Below are 16,555 nucleotides of genomic sequence, written 5' to 3' on the forward strand. Positions count from 1 at the left end.
AGTAAGGAACACTAACAGTATCCTACTGGTTAAGTAAGGAACACTAACTGTATTACTACTGGTTAAGTAAGGACGACTAACTGTATTACTACTGGGTAAGTAAGGCCTACTAACTGTATCCTACTGGTTAAGTAAGGACAACTAACTGTATTACTACTGGGTAAGTAAGGCCTACTAACTGTATTCTACTGGTTAAGTAAGGAACACTAACTGTATAACTACTGGGTAAGTAAGGACTACTAACTGTATCCTACTGGTTAAGTAAGGACAACTAACTGTATTACTACTGGGTAAGTAAGGCCTACTAACTGTATCCTACTGGGTAAGTAAGGAACACTAACTGCATCCTACTGGTTAAGTAAGGCCTATTAACTATATCCTACTGGTTAAGTAAGGCATACTAACTGTATCCTACTGGTTCAGTAAGGAACACTGACTGCATCCTACTGGTTAAGTAAGGAACACTAACTGTATCCTACTGGTTAAGTAAGGAACACTAACTGTATCCTACTGGCTAAGTAAGGAACACTAACAGTATCCTACTGGTTAAGTAAGGAACACTAACTGTATCCTACTGGTTAAGTAAGGCCTACTAACTGTATCCTACTGGTTAAGTAAGGCCTACTAACTGTATCCTACTGGTTAAGTAAGGAACACTAACTGTATCCTACTGGTTAAGTAAGGACTACTAACTGTATCCTACTGGTTAAGTAAGGAACACTAACTGTATCCTACTGGTTAAGTAAGGACTACTAACTGTATCCTACTGGTTAAGTAAGGAACACTAACTGTATCCTACTGGTTAAGTAAGGAACACTAACTGTATCCTACTGGTTAAGTAAGGCCTACTAACTGTATCCTACTGGTTAAGTAAGGAACACTAACTGTATCCTACTGGTTAAGTAAGGCCTACTAACTGTATCCTACTGGTTAAGTAAGGACTACTAACTGTATCCTACTGGTTAAGTAAGGCCTACTAACTGTATCCTACTGGTTAAGTAAGGCCTACTAACTGCATCCTACTGGTTAAGTAAGGCCTATTCACTATATCCTACTGGTTAAGTAAGGCATACTGACTGTATCCTACTGGTTCAGTAAGGAACACTGACTGCATCCTACTGGTTAAGTAAGGAACACTAACAGTATCCTACTGGTTAAGTAAGGAACACTAACTGTATTACTACTGGTTAAGTAAGGACGACTAACTGTATTACTACTGGGTAAGTAAGGCCTACTAACTGTATCCTACTGGTTAAGTAAGGACAACTAACTGTATTACTACTGGGTAAGTAAGGCCTACTAACTGTATTCTACTGGTTAAGTAAGGAACACTAACTGTATAACTACTGGGTAAGTAAGGACTACTAACTGTATCCTACTGGTTAAGTAAGGACAACTAACTGTATTACTACTGGGTAAGTAAGGCCTACTAACTGTATCCTACTGGGTAAGTAAGGAACACTAACTGCATCCTACTGGTTAAGTAAGGCCTATTAACTATATCCTACTGGTTAAGTAAGGCATACTAACTGTATCCTACTGGTTCAGTAAGGAACACTGACTGCATCCTACTGGTTAAGTAAGGAACACTAACTGTGTCCTACTGGTTAAGTAAGGAACACTAACTGTATCCTACTGGCTAAGTAAGGAACACTAACAGTATCCTACTGGTTAAGTAAGGAACACTAACTGTGTCCTACTGGTTAAGTAAGGCCTACTAACTGTATCCTACTGGTTAAGTAAGGACTACTAACTGTATCCTACTGGTTACGTAAGGCCGACTAACTGTATCCTACTGGTTAAGTAAGGAACACTAACTGTATCCTACTGGTTAAGTAAGGAACACTAACTGTATCATACTGGTTAAGTAAGGAACACTAACTGTATCCTACTGGTTAAGTAAGGCCTACTAACTGTATCCTACTGGTTAAGTAAGGAACACTAACTGTATCCTACTGGTTAAGTAAGGAACACTAACTGTATCCTACTGGTTAAGTAAGGAACACTAACTGTATCCTACTGGTTAAGTAAGGAACACTAACTGTATCCTACTGGTTAAGTAAGGCCTACTAACTGTATCCTACTGGTTAAGTAAGGAACACTAACTGTATCCTACTGGTTAAGTAAGGAACACTAACTGTATCATACTGTTTAAGTAAGGAACACTAACTGTATCCTACTGGTTAAGTAAGAACTACTAACTGTATCCTACTGGTTAAGTAAGGCCTACTAACTGTATCCTACTGGTTAAGTAAGGCCTACTAACTGCATCCTACTGGTTAAGTAAGGCCTATTCACTATATCCTACTGGTTAAGTAAGGCATACTAACTGTATCCTACTGGTTCAGTAAGGAACACTGACTGCATCCTACTGGTTAAGTAAGGTACACAAACTGTATCCTACTGGTTAAGTAAGGAACACTAACTGTATAACTACTGGGTAAGTAAGGACTACTAACTGTATCCTACTGGTTAAGTAAGGACAACTAACTGTATTACTACTGGGTAAGTAAGGCCTACTAACTGTATCCTACTGGGTAAGTAAGGAACACTAACTGCATCCTACTGGTTAAGTAAGGCCTATTAACTATATCCTACTGGTTAAGTAAGGCATACTAACTGTATCCTACTGGTTCAGTAAGGAACACTGACTGCATCCTACTGGTTAAGTAAGGAACACTAACTGTATCCTACTGGTTAAGTAAGGAACACTAACTGTATCCTACTGGCTAAGTAAGGAACACTAACAGTATCCTACTGGTTATCACTAACTGGTTACTAACTGTATCCTACTGGTTAACACTAACTGTATCCTACTGGTTATCCTAACTGTATCCTACTGGTTAAGTAAGGAACACTAACTGTATCCTACTGGTTAAGTAAGGAACACTAACTGTATCCTACTGGTTAAGTAAGGCCTACTAACTGTATCCTACTGGTTAAGTAAGGAACACTAACTGTATCCTACTGGTTAAGTAAGGAACACTAACTGTATCATACTGGTTAAGTAAGGAACACTAACTGTATCCTACTGGTTAAGTAAGGCCTACTAACTGTATCCTACTGGTTAAGTAAGGCCTACTAACTGTATCCTACTGGTTAAGTAAGGAACACTAACTGTATCCTACTACTGGTTAAGTAAGGCCTACTAACTGTATCCTACTGGTTAAGTAAGGCCTACTAACTGTATGACTACTGGTTAAGTAAGGAACACTAACTGTATTCCTGTCACAATAAATATTCTCTACTCCTACCTTATTGCTCTCTGTCTCATCCCTCTGTCTCTTCTTTTTCGTCTCTTTCCCTTCCTTCCTGACCTTCTCATTCTCTTTCTTCTTCTTTTTCACATTCATTCCCTCCTTCCCTTTATCTGTTTCCTTCCTGGATAGGTCTTCCTTATTTTTCTGTTTTTTATTCTCCTTCGCTCCCTCTCCTCCTCTCTCTCCTTTACCTTCCTGTTGCTGGGTAACCCCTTCATCTGCAGCCCTCACTTTTTCTGTTTCTGGCGTCTTCTTCTTCCCTTCTTTCTTCATCCGTTCTCCTCTTTTCTTCTCTAACCCAGAGGCCTTACCCTTGCTCTCTACTCCTCTCTCTCCTTCACATGATTCTCCTGTCTTCTTTCCTACATCAATGTGTCTCTCCTTATTTCCACCCCCCTCTCCTTTCCACTTATTCTCACTCCTTTTCCCCCCTCCTTTCTCTCCATGCCCTGGCTTCTTCTCACGGGGCACCAACGGGGCAAACTTCGCCTTCTCTTTCTGACCTGTGTAATGTTACCAAAAACATGTCATGGTGCAGTCTGTCAACATGTCGACAAAATACAAAGCTAGCCAAGTTAGCAATGTAGTTAGATATGTAATTAACTGCTGGCAAATTAGCTAGCTAGTTACATAACGTTAGCAACAATCCTCGACTAACTTACATTTACATTTAAGTCATTTAGCAGAACTAGAACTAGCTAACGGAAAGTTACCTCGCCAAAGGACTAACGACGTTAACCTAGCTAAACTGAAAGCTGTCTATTTAGCAAGCTGGCTCGAGTTATCTTGCTGAGCTAACGGCATCTAGCTAGCTGGCTATCAATCGGCACACTGACCAGCTAACATTGCTTACTTCGCTACCTAACTAACGTTTGCTATTTACCCGCAACTGTTTCCATTTTCCTTAAGTGAGGTGTATCTTTGGTGTAGCTCTCGCCTTTCCAGTTAAATACCGGTATATAATCTCGGTTAATTGTTGAATGACTGAAGTCGCAGTGTGAGGTGGTTCAGTAGCACCGTTACTCTGGTCCGGCCTCGCGACGGTTTTACCGCCACTTCTGAGAGCGTTCTGTTTGGCCAGTTCTATGGGCAGTGCCCACTCTGTGGACGTTGTAATGGGCAGTGCCCACTCTGTGGACGTTGCTATGGGCAGTGCCCACTCTGTGGACGTTGCTATGGGCAGTGCCCACTCTGTGGACGTTGTCATGGGCAGTGCCCACTCTGTGGACGTTGCTATGGGCAGTGCCCACTCTGTGGACGTTGCTATGGGCAGTGCCCACTCTGTGGACGTTGTAATGGGCAGTGCCCACTCTGTGGACGTTGCTATGGGCAGTGCCCACTCTGTGGACGTTGCTATGGGCAGTGCCCACTCTGTGGACGTTGCTATGGGCAGTGCCCACTCTGTGGACGTTGCTATGGGCAGTGCCCACTCTGTGGACGTTGCTATGGGCAGTGCCCACTCTGTGGACGTTGTAATGGGCAGTGCCCACTCTGTGGACGTTGTAATGGGCAGTGCCCACTCTGTGGACGTTGTAATGGGCAGTGCCCACTCTGTGGACGTTGTCATGGGCAGTGCCCACTCTGTGGACGTTGTAATGGGCAGTGCCCACTCTGTGGACGTTGTAATGGGCAGTGCCCACTCTGTGGACGTTGTAATGGGCAGTGCCCACTCTGTGGACGTTGTAATGGGCAGTGCCCACTCTGTGGACGTTGCTATGGGCAGTGCCCACTCTGTGGACGTTGCTATGGGCAGTGCCCACTCTGTGGACGTTGCTATGGGCAGTGCCCACTCTGTGGACGTTGTAATGGGCAGTGCCCACTCTGTGGACGTTGTAATGGGCAGTGCCCACTCTGTGGACGTTGCTATGGGCAGTGCCCACTCTGTGGACGTTGTAATGGGCAGTGCCCACTCTGTGGACGTTGCTATGGGCAGTGCCCACTCTGTGGACGTTGCTATGGGCAGTGCCCACTCTGTGGACGTTGTAATGGGCAGTGCCCACTCTGTGGACGTTGTAATGGGCAGTGCCCACTCTGTGGACGTTGCTATGGGCAGTGCCCACTCTGTGGACGTTGCTATGGGCAGTGCCCACTCTGTGGACGTTGTAATGGGCAGTGCCCACTCTGTGGACGTTGCTATGGGCAGTGCCCACTCTGTGGACGTTGCTATGGGCAGTGCCCACTCTGTGGACATTGTAATGGGCAGTGCCCACTCTGTGGACATTGTAATGGGCAGTGCCCACTCTGTGGACGTTGTAATGGGCAGTGCCCACTCTGTTTGGACGTTGCTATGGGCAGTGCCCACTCTGTGGACGTTGTAATGGGCAGTGCCCACTCTGTGGACGTTGTAATGGGCAGTGCCCACTCTGTGGACGTTGCTATGGGCAGTGCCCACTCTGTGGACGTTGCTATGGGCAGTGCCCACTCTGTGGACGTTGTAATGGGCAGTGCCCACTCTGTGGACGTTGCTATGCTTTGTAGTTGACCTAGTTTCATGTGGGAACTACGTCTTTCGAGTTAAGCAACTTTTCAACCCGTTTTGTGCAAAACGTTCACTGTTTTGTCGTGTGTCCTGGCAGGCATTGAAAAAAATACATTACCCATAAGCCGTGTTCCTTACACATGGGCAAGATGCGGGAGGGGAGTGGGGGAGGGGAACCGCTTAATATAAGACACATCGTTGTTGTCTATCGTTACCAAATATGCTGTATTTCATACTATTGACTGGTTTAACTGGTTGGGGGTATTCATAAACAATCTGCAGTAAAATATAGCTTTCGCTAACTGCCTTCTTGTTGACATGGGCTGGGGTGTCCGTTTCAGATCCCTGTTTTGTCGCTAACAAACAACTTCCTCGACACGCACAGACTGAACTAACACGGATCTGAGTGGTTCAGTCGGTGTCTGTATCAAATATAGCGTTGATTAACATCATTTTAACGTTTATTGGGCTAAATGACACGCCAAAATCGATGAGTTGACAATTCTGACAGGCAGAGGCGGGGATACCTCTCCTAAAGGAGGCGGGACATAATCATCTTTCCAGGCCGAGGCTAAGATTCCATTGGTCACTTTGAGGAGGTCGGGCCCCAGAGAGAGCAGCTATTGGTCGGATAGTATGTCGCCCATGGTGTGTGTGTTTGCGGGGGCATATAAAGAGCGTGGCTCCGCTGAAACTCAGCGGTAAATAGCTCAGCTCAAGCAGTTGCAGAAACGGTTCAGAGTTTAGAGAGCGAGAACCTCAGTAGCTTACATACATACATACACACACACACACACACAGATACCTGATCAGACAGGACGACAAAAATGTAATGGTGTGACGCAAACGATTTTTTTTTTCTTCGGAAGGGGTCTTTCATGTAGGTGTTATTATTTCGATCTGATCGTGTACTTTAGTAGGAAGTGCATGAGGTCAGGTTTACTCGCAGTAGGAGAACGTTAGGAATCATCTAAGTCAGTTGATGGGTGTATTTTTGTTGTCTTTTTTAAAGCAGTGTCTCGGGGGAGGGAGCCGCCGTGGAGAGAGAGCAGCTTCGGTCGGGGAAGGCAATGTGTGTGTGTGTGTGTGTGTGTGTGTGAGGGGGCCTGGCCGTTCGGCTGTCACTCATTGTGCGTGGTTGCGCGGTTTTCCACGCAGCTCGCGCTTCTGCTGAATTATTCATGAGAATGAGTGACGTTTTTATGCAGATTAGCTGTTCTATTTCAATACGCGGGAGGCGGAGCCACGCACGGCACGTAAAGAGGGGGAGTGCGAGGTTGGAGAACTCTCTCACACCGCTCACAGAGCTTGGCCTGTTAGATAGTTTGGCTCTGCACCTTATCTCTGTCTAGGCGTGAGAGCAGCTTGAGGAGAGGCTGACAGTCAGAGAGAGAGAATGATGCAAAAGTAACAGGTTTGGAGGGAAGTGTTTCATATGGCTGGCTCCCTGTTATCTTTTAAATAGTGCACTACTTCTGACTAGAGCCCTATGTGTGGCAGCTTGACTCAGTTCAAAAGTAGTGCACAACAACGGGAATATGGTGTCATTTGAGATACTGCCCTAGATCAGCTGTTTTTTAAATCTGGTGTGTAAATGACCCCTAACTCCTCCCACTTCCTGTCTGTAGATCGATGCCATTGGCCGAGGCGCCCGCAGTGTCTCCCACAGGAAAAAGATGATCAGGATGTCATTGGACAAAGAGACTGTTCTACCGCGTGATGGGCGGGGCGACGCTGCTGTCCCAGAAGGCCCTGCATCAGGAGGAGGGGGGGGAGTGGACAGGGTGGGTGGGGTAATGATGTCCCCTCACCCTCCCTGTCTGGGACCAACCGGATTCACCGGAAGTTTGGTTCTAACGGAACAGCCACATCCCCACGGCCCCAAAACAAGAAGTACACACCCCCTAAAGACCAAAAACGGCCTTCAGCCCCTCCACAACAACCCCCAGGTCTTCCCTCCAGGACAGCAGCAGCGAATGGGGAAGCGGCGCTACTCCCTGGGCGGCAGCTTCAAGCACCCGGGCTTCGGGAAGCGCCGTCGCCGCGCCAACAGTGACAGTCAATCAGACCCCGTCCTTCCCTCCAACTTCCTGTTGGGCGGGAACATTTTCGACCCGCTGAACCTCAATTCTCTAATGGATGAGGAGGTGAGCCGCACACTGAACGCCGAGACACCTAAGTCCTCGCCCCTACCGGCCCGGGCCAGAGACCCTGTAGAGATCCTGGTACCGCGTGACATCACAGACCCCCTGAACCTGAAGAGTGGGGGAGGAGAGGGGGAGGAGGGGGGAGGGGTGCTGGTCTCCCCCATGAAAAACAGGAAGAGACACCGCAACCGTCACCACGGAGGAGGAGGAGGAGTGGGGGCGCAGCCTGAACCCCCCACACAGGCTGAGGGGTCAAAGGTAGAAGCTGGCGGTGATTCGGGGACAGGAGGTGAGGTGTTGGCTCTGTTCCCTGCCAGCGTCAGTGTTACTGGTGAGCTAGCTGCAGTACCGGAGGCTCCCAGAGAGGGCCTCTCTGGAAGCACAGTGCCACAGTCTCCTCTGCCCTACGAACTCAACACCACCATCAACTGTCGGGATGAGGTAGTTCCGCCCATTCTGCCCCGGAGACACACCCACCCGCCACTTGGCTCCACCTCTAAACCCCGTCCCCATGGCGACGGAGGCCATCGGCAGCGTAAACGGCGGCGTACCACCTCAACAAGATCTGACCATTCGTCGGTTACTCCGACCCCCGCCCTCACCACTGCCCCACCCAACACCTTCCACACCCCCCTGGTGCCAGGATCAGGCCTCAGAGGTCAGAGGTCAGGGTCAGTGGTGGGAGGTCAGCAACAGCCCCAGAGTTCCTTCCGCCTCAAACCCCAGAAGAAGAAAAACAGGTTCCAGCACGGCAACTACAGCCGTTATTACGGCTACCACGGTTACTATGGTTACCGTGATGGGCAGGTGGGGCGGTTTGAGGACCCTCGTCTGGGCCTGCTTCGACCCGATTGGTTCAGAGGGAAGACAGTGCTGGACATTGGCTGCAGCACCGGTCATCTGACCCTGGCTATCGCACGCCACTTTAACCCGGCCCACATCCTAGGTATTGATGTGGACGGGCGGCTGGTGCACGCCGCTAGGCAGAACATTCGCCATTTCCTGTCCGAACGACTCACACAGGATGCCAGGGGTAGAGAGGAGGGGATAGGGGAGAGAGGGGGAGAAAGTAAACAGACAGCTGAGCAGAGTGAAGGAAGAACACAGAGCGGAACTAAGATGGCGTCCGGTACGGCTGAGAAGAAGATGGAGGAGGAGGGCCAGAACGAGGAGTGTAGCGCTCTAGAGGAACTGAAGAGAACCCTGACGTTGCTGTCGCCCTCGAGTGGCTCCCGGGGTGTAGGTCGCCCTCTCCCTCCGTTCCCCCTCTCCTTCAGGGTGTGTCGGGGTCCCATGGCTGCTCCCCCCCTCTTCCCCCTCCACCCTGGCCCATGGAACACCTGGAACATTCCCCAACAACGTCTCCTTCATAACGGTAAGAGAGAGAGTGTGTGTGTGTGTGTGTGTGTGTGTGTGTGTGTGTGTGTGTGTGTGTGTGTGTGTGTGTGTGTGTGTGTGTGTGTGTGTGTGTGTGTGTGTGTGTGTGTGTGTGTGTGTGTGTGTGTGTGATATGGTATGTCATAGGTGGACATTATGAGCTAATAATAATATATGGGTTTTAAATGCGACTTTCAAAAAACCTGTACAGCAAAAAGAGAATAAAACAATATAATTGAAATGTAAAATACTTACAGCTTAGTTAGAGGTGAGTGAGAGGGCTGAGCTGAGGGAAAAGCCAGACTGAACATGTGGTATTTGAGCTGTTATAACATGTATATCCAGCCTCTATGAGCTGTTATAACATGTATATCCAGCCTCTATGAGCTGTTATAACACGTATATCCAGCCTCTATGAGCTGTTATAACATGTATATCCAGCCTCTATGAGCTGTTATAACACGTATATCCAGCCTCTATGAGCTGTTATAACATGTATATCCAGCCTCTATGATCTGTTATAACATGTATATCCAGCCTATGAGCTGTTATAACACAGCCTCTATGAGCTGTTATAACACGTATATCCAGCCTCTATGAGCTGTTATAACACGTATATCCAGCCTCTATGAGCTGTTATAACACGTATAGCCTCTATGAGCAGCCTCTATGAGCTGTTATAACACCAGCCTCTATGAGCTGTTATAACCAGCCTCTAGCTGAGCTGTTATAACACGTATATCCAGCCTCTATGAGCTGTTATAACACGTATATCCAGCCTCTATGAGCTGTTATAACACGCCAGCCTCTATGAGCTGTTATAACACGTATATCCAGCCTCTATGAGCTGTTATAACACGTATATCCAGCCTCTATGAGCTGTTATAACACGTATATCCAGCCTCTATGAGCTGTTATAACATGTAGCTGTTATAACCAGCCTCTATGAGCTGTTATAACACGTATATCCAGCCTCTATGAGCTGTTATAACACGTATATCCAGCCTCTATGAGCTGTTATAACACGTCCAGCCTCTATGAGCTGTTAGCTGAGCTGTTATAACACGTATATCCAGCCTCTATGAGCTGTTATAACACGTATATCCAGCCTCTATGAGCTGTTATAACACGTATATCCAGCCTCTATGAGCTGTTATAACACGTATATCCAGCCTCTATGAGCTGTTATAACACGTATCCAGCCTCTATGAGCAGCCAGCCTCTATGAGCTGTTATAACACGTATATCCAGCCTCTATGAGCTGTTATAACACGTATATCCAGCCTCTATGAGCTGTTATAACATGTATATCCAGCCTCTATGAGCTGTTATAACACGTATATCCAGCCTCTATGAGCTGTTATAACACGTATATCCAGCCTCTATGAGCTGTTATAACACGTATATCCAGCCTCTATGAGCTGTTATAACACGTATATCCAGCCTCTATGAGCTGTTATAACATGTATATCCAGCCTCTATGAGCTGTTATAACACGTATATCCAGCCTCTATGAGCTGTTATAACACGTATATCCAGCCTCTATGAGCTGTTATAACATGTATATCCAGCCTCTATGAGCTGTTATAACACGTATATCCAGCCTCTATGAGCTGTTATAACATGTATATCCAGCCTCTATGAGCTGTTATAACATCCAGCCTCTATGAGCTGTTATAACATGTATATCCAGCCTCTATGAGCTGTTATAACACGTATATCCAGCCTCTATGAGCTGTTATAACATGTATAACATGTAGTCTGTTAGTTTTATGAGCTGTTATAACATGTTTCTGAGCTGTTATAACACGTATACCAGCCTCTATGAGCTGTCCATCTTATGAGCTGTTATAACATGTAGATGAGCTGTTATAACACGTATATCCAGCCTCTGAGCTGTTATAACATGTATAAGTAGTCTGAGTTTTCTGTGTTTCTGCTGTCTGTCTCTTATAGATGGCCCCTCTGTCTGTCTGCCTCTGTCTGTCTGTAGATCTGTCTGTCTGCCTCTGTCAGTCTGTCTGTCTGTCTCTGTCTGTCTGTCTGTCTGTCTGTCTGTCTGTCTGTCTGTCTGCCTCTGTCTGTCTGTCTGTCTGTCTGTCTGCCTGTCCTGGAAACCGGATGTTGAATTGCATTTTATTCCATGTTTGACAGAAATGAGCCAGAATGCTGAATAAAATAATATATTAACTTTACCGGTTGTCTGTGTGGTTGGTCTTTTTGGAGGCGCTGGCGCCTTCAGATTTCTGTCACCTGAAGCAGAACCATGTGAACACCTGTACCAGCTGGGCTCGTGTCCATGTGTTCATACTTCAGGTGACTGAAGACACTGCCAGCGCTTTGAACAGGTGTTGTAATTATCCTTTCCTGTGGGTATATTTTCTCACATTCCTACCTGCAAAAAAATACCAACTACACGGACAACCGGTTATTTAAGTTGAAATATAATTTGATTTAACATTCTGGCTGGTGAAGGTTGTGAGAGGAAACTGATTCAAACCCTCATAATAATAATAATAATAATAATAATAATAATAATAATAATAATCATTTCTGTGAATCGTAGAATTCTATTAAATTCAAAGTTGGGTTTCCTCTCAGGTTAAATGGACGTCTGAGGTTGAGCTGCTGGTCCTAAGAGAGTTAGATGTGTTGACACAGGCCAACAGCCATCACTCCCTGCAACACACACACACTTCTGTCTCTGTAAGGACTTGTGTTTTCTGAAGCAGTTTACCACATATTCAAACTGTGATTTCGCTAGAAGGAATTAGGTCTGTATCACCTTGTGGTTACATCTGTTTGATGTGTGTAAGACAGAAGAAAGAGGCCTACTTTGTCTGAAGCCTGCACTGGGCAGCAGCTGTGATCGACCACACTGGGCAGCAGCTGTGATCGACCACACTGGGCTACAGCTGTGATCGACCACACTGGGCTACAGCTGTGATCGACCACACTGGGCTACAGCTGTGATCGACCACACTGGGCTACAGCTGTGATCGACCACACTGGGCTACAGCTGTGATCGACCACACTGGGCTGCAGCTGTGATCGACCACACTGGGCTACAGCTGTGATCGACCACACTGGGCTACAGCTGTGATCGACCACACTGGGCTACAGCTGTGATCGACCACACTGGGCTACAGCTGTGATCGACCACACTGGGCTACAGCTGTGATTGCCGGCCTGTGTGTGAGTGCTTGTACACCTGTTAGTGTGTGTGTTTTGCTTGGAGACAGCTGGAGCGATTCTCTGTAAAGTGACTATGCATATACATAATAAACATTGAGTAGGGCGGTTCAGCAGTCTTATGGATTGGGCATAGAAGCTGTTTAGAAGCCTCTTGGACCTAGACTTGGTGCTCTGGTACCGCTTGCCGTGCGGTAGCAGAGAGAACAGTCTATGACTTGGGTGACTGGAGTCTTTGACAATTTTTGGCCTTCTTCTGACACCGCCTGGTATAGAGGTCCTGGATGGCAGGAAGCTTTGCCCAAGTGATGTACTGGGCCATACGCACTACCCTCTGTAGCACCTTGCGGTCGGAGGCCGAGCAGTTGCCATACCAGGCAGTGATGCAACCGGTCAGGATGCTCTCGATGGTGCAGCTGTAGAACCTTTTGAGGATCTGGGGACCCATGCCAAATATTTTCAGTGTCCTGAAGGGGAAAAGGTGTTGTTGTGCCCTCTTCACAACTGTCTTGGTGTGTTTGGACCATGATAGTTTGTTGGTAATGTGGAAACCAAGGAACTTGAAACTCTCGCTGCACTGCAGCCCCATCAACGTTAATGGGGGCCTGTTCCTTTTCCTGTAGTCCACAATCAGCTCCTTTGTCTTGCTCACATTGAGGGAGAGTTTGTTGTCCTGCCACCACACTGCCTCGTCGTTGTCGGTGATCAGGCCGTTGTTGTGTCGTCGGCAAACTTAATGAGGGTTTTTGAGTCGTGCTTGGCCATGCAGTCGTGGCTGAATAGGGAGTACAGGAGGGGACTACGTACGCACCCCTGAGGGGTCCCCGTGTTGACGATCAGTGTGTGTTGTTGCCTACTCTTACCACCTGGGGGCGGCTCGTCAGGAAGTCCAGGATCCAGTTGCAGAGGGAGGTGTTGTTGCCTAATCTGACCACCTGGGGGCGGCTCGTCAGGAAGTCCAGGATCCATACATACATGCATACATACATACATCTCAGCCAAATACATTTAAACTCAGTTTCTCACAATTCCTGACATTTAATCTTAGTAAAAATTCCCTGTCTTAGGTCAGTTAGTCACCACTTTATTTTGAGAATGTGAAATGTCAGAATAATAGTAGAGAGAATGATTTATTTAAGTTTTTATTTATTTCATCACATTCCCAGTGGATCAGAAGTTTACATACACTCAATTAGAATTTGGTAGCTTTGTCTTTAAATTGTTTAACTTGGGTCAAACGTTTCGGGTAGCCTTCCACAAGCTTCCCACAATAAGTTGGGTGAGTTTTGGCCCATTCCTCCTGACAGAGCTGGTGTAACTGAGTCAGGTTTGTAGGCCTCCTTGCTCACACACGTTTTTTCAGCCTTTTCAGTTTTTCTCTATAGGATTGAGGTCAGGGCTTTGTGATGGCCACTCCAATACCTTGACTTTGTTGTCCTTAAGACACTGATGCCCTTTGCAACCACGTACCTATGTGAGAGTGGATTCTCGGCCCTCACTAGCATGAAAACTAAATACAGGCACAGACTGTGTGTGGAAAATGATTTAAGACTGAGACTCTCTCCAATACAACCCAACGTTTCAAGCATACCCTTCTAATTAACCTGTGGTGAATTATTCACAATTTTTGATGAACAAATAAGGTTTTATATGTAAGACGGCTAAATAAAGAGCAAAATTATTGATTATTATTTTATTATTATTTGTGCCCTGGTCCTAAAAGAGCTCTTTGTCACTTCCCACGAGGTTGTGACGAACTCACACTCATTCTTCTCTTTAAGAAATGTATCTTATAGTGTGTGTGTGTGTGTGTGTGTGTGTGTGTGTGTGTGTGTGTGTGTGTGTGTGTGTGTGTGTGTGTGTGTGTGTGTGTGTGGCAGGCTTACAATGATGGCAAAAAACAACATTTGAGAGTGCGCTGACCCTGGTGCTAGAGGGGGTACAGCTGACCCTGGTGCTAGAGGGGGTACGCAGGAGGTTGAATGTTTGACGTAGCTTCGATGTCCTGAAAACGCAGCCAGCTCTATATTATCCATGTGGTCGTTATTATTATTAATTATTAATGTTGTCATTCAGCCACGACTCAGTGAAACATAAGATATTACAGTTTTTAATGTCCCGTTGGTAGGCTCGTCTCGATCGTAGATCATCCAGTTTATTCTCCAGTGATTGTACGGTGGCCAATAGAATGGTAGAGGCAGTTTACACACTCGCCGATGAATCCTCACCCTGACCTCCGCCCCCTGTACCTCCGTCTTTTCTTCACTTGAATGACGGGGATTTGGGCCTCTGAGAAGCAGTATATCCTTCACGTCAGACTCATTAAAGAAAACATATTTGTCCAGTTTGAGGTGAGTGATCACTGTTCTGATGTCCAGAAGCTCTTTTCGGTAATAAGAGGCAATACCTAATAATACATTATGTACAAACTAAGTTACAAACAATGCAAAAAAGCTAACAAAATAGCACAGCTGGTTAGGAGCACGTAAAATGGCAGCCATCCCGTCCTGCACCATTTATCTTCTAGTTTGTTCCACCTGAGCGAGTCTGACCAATCAGAGACCACTATGATGACACACCAAATGATGACCACCAATCAGAGACCACTATTATGACACACCAAATGATGACCACCAATCAGAGAATGCTACGATGACACCAAATGATGACCACCAATCAGACTATGACACACCAAATGATGACCACCAATCAGAGACTACTATGATGACACCAAATGATGACCACCAATCAGAGACTACTACGATGACACCAAATGATGACCACCAATCAGAGACTACAATGATGACTACCAATCAAATCAAATTTTATTTGTCACATACACATGGTTAGCAGATGTTAATGCGAGTGTAGCGAAATGCTTGTGTTTCTAGTTCCGACAATGCAGTAATAACCAACAAGTAATCTAACTAACAATTCCAAAACTACTGTCTTATACACAGTGTAAGGGGATAAAGAATATGTACATAAGGCTATATGAATGAGTGATGGTACAGAGCAGCATAGGCAAGATACAGTAGATGGTATCGAGTACAGTATATACATATGAGATGAGTATGTAAACAAAGTGGCATAGTTAAAGTGGCTAGTGATGCATGTATTACATAAATGATGTCCTTGATGATCTTGATGGCCTTCCTGTAACATCGGGTGGTGTAGGTGTCCTGGAGGGCAGGTAGTTTGCCCCCGGTGATGCGTTGTGCAGACCTCACTACCCTCTGGAGAGCCTTACGGTTGAGGGCGGAGCAGTTGCCGTACCAGGCGGTGATACAGCCCGCCAGGATGCTCTCGACTGTAGAAGTTTGTGAGTGCTTTTGGTGACAAGCCGAATTTCTTAAGCCTCCTGAGGTTGAAGAGGAGCTGCTGCGCCTTCTTCACGATGCTGTCTGTGTGAGTGGACCAATTCAGTTTGTCTGTGATGTGTATGCCGAGGAACTTAAAACGTGCTACCCGTTCCATCGATGTGGATAGGGGGGTGTTCCCTCTGCTGTTTCCTGAAGTCCACAATCATCTCCTTAGTTTTGTTGACGTTGAGTGTGAGGTTATTTTCCTGACACCACACTCCGAGGGCCCTCACCTCCTCCCTGTAGGCCGTCTCGTCGTTGTTGGTAATCAAGCCTACCACTGTTGTGTCGTCTGCAAACTTGATGATTGAGTTGGAGGCGTGCGTGGCCACGCAGTCGTGGGTGAACTGGGAGTACAGGAGAGGGCTCAGAACGCACCCTTGTTGGGCCCCCGTGTTGAGGTTCAGCGGGGAGGAGATGTTGTTGCCTACCCTCACCACCTGGGGGCGGCCCGTCAGGAAGTCCAGTACCCAGTTGCACAGGGCGGGGTCGAGACCCAGGGTCTCGAGCTTGATGACGAGCTTGGAGGGTAAAATGGTGTTGAATGCCGAGCTGTAGTCGATGAACAGCATTCTCACATAGGTATTCCTCTTGTCCAGATGGGTTAGGGCAGTGTGCAGTGTGGTTGAGATTGCATCGTCTGTGAACCTATTTGGGCGGTAAGCAAATTGGAGTGGGTCTAGGGTGTCAGGTAGGGTGGAGGTGATATGGTCCTTGACTAGTCTCTCAAAGCACTTC

General features: G+C 46.7%; 2 protein-coding genes across 5 annotated transcripts in view; one reads left to right on the plus strand and one right to left on the minus strand.

The window, feature by feature from the left end:
- LOC118379820 (zinc finger CW-type PWWP domain protein 1-like) overlaps positions 1–4,464 on the minus strand; it is a 54,904-nt gene extending 50,440 nt beyond the window's left edge. For 2 of the 4 annotated variants that reach the window (XM_052458844.1, XM_052458842.1), the window contains exons 1-2: positions 4,144–4,464; positions 3,255–3,763 (exon numbers count right to left, since the gene is read on the minus strand). In XM_052458844.1, coding sequence (XP_052314804.1) covers positions 3,255–3,763; positions 4,144–4,159 — 525 coding nt within the window. In that variant the 5' untranslated portion in view covers positions 4,160–4,464. The remainder of the gene's footprint in view (positions 1–3,254; positions 3,764–4,143) is intronic. The other 2 variants (XM_052458843.1, XM_052458840.1) reach the window with 2 other exon arrangements.
- Positions 4,465–6,446: 1,982 nt separating this feature from the next.
- Positions 6,447–16,555, plus strand: part of LOC118379821 (7SK snRNA methylphosphate capping enzyme-like) — a 37,460-nt gene continuing 27,351 nt past the window's right edge. Inside the window, exons 1-2 of the mRNA XM_052460713.1 lie at positions 6,447–6,619; positions 7,368–9,261. Of these exons, the coding sequence (XP_052316673.1) occupies positions 7,416–9,261 (1,846 nt within the window). The 5' untranslated portion in view covers positions 6,447–6,619; positions 7,368–7,415. The remainder of the gene's footprint in view (positions 6,620–7,367; positions 9,262–16,555) is intronic.

This window comes from Oncorhynchus keta, chromosome 13 (genome assembly GCF_023373465.1).
Source record: "Oncorhynchus keta strain PuntledgeMale-10-30-2019 chromosome 13, Oket_V2, whole genome shotgun sequence".
NCBI classification, from domain to species: domain Eukaryota; kingdom Metazoa; phylum Chordata; class Actinopteri; order Salmoniformes; family Salmonidae; genus Oncorhynchus; species Oncorhynchus keta.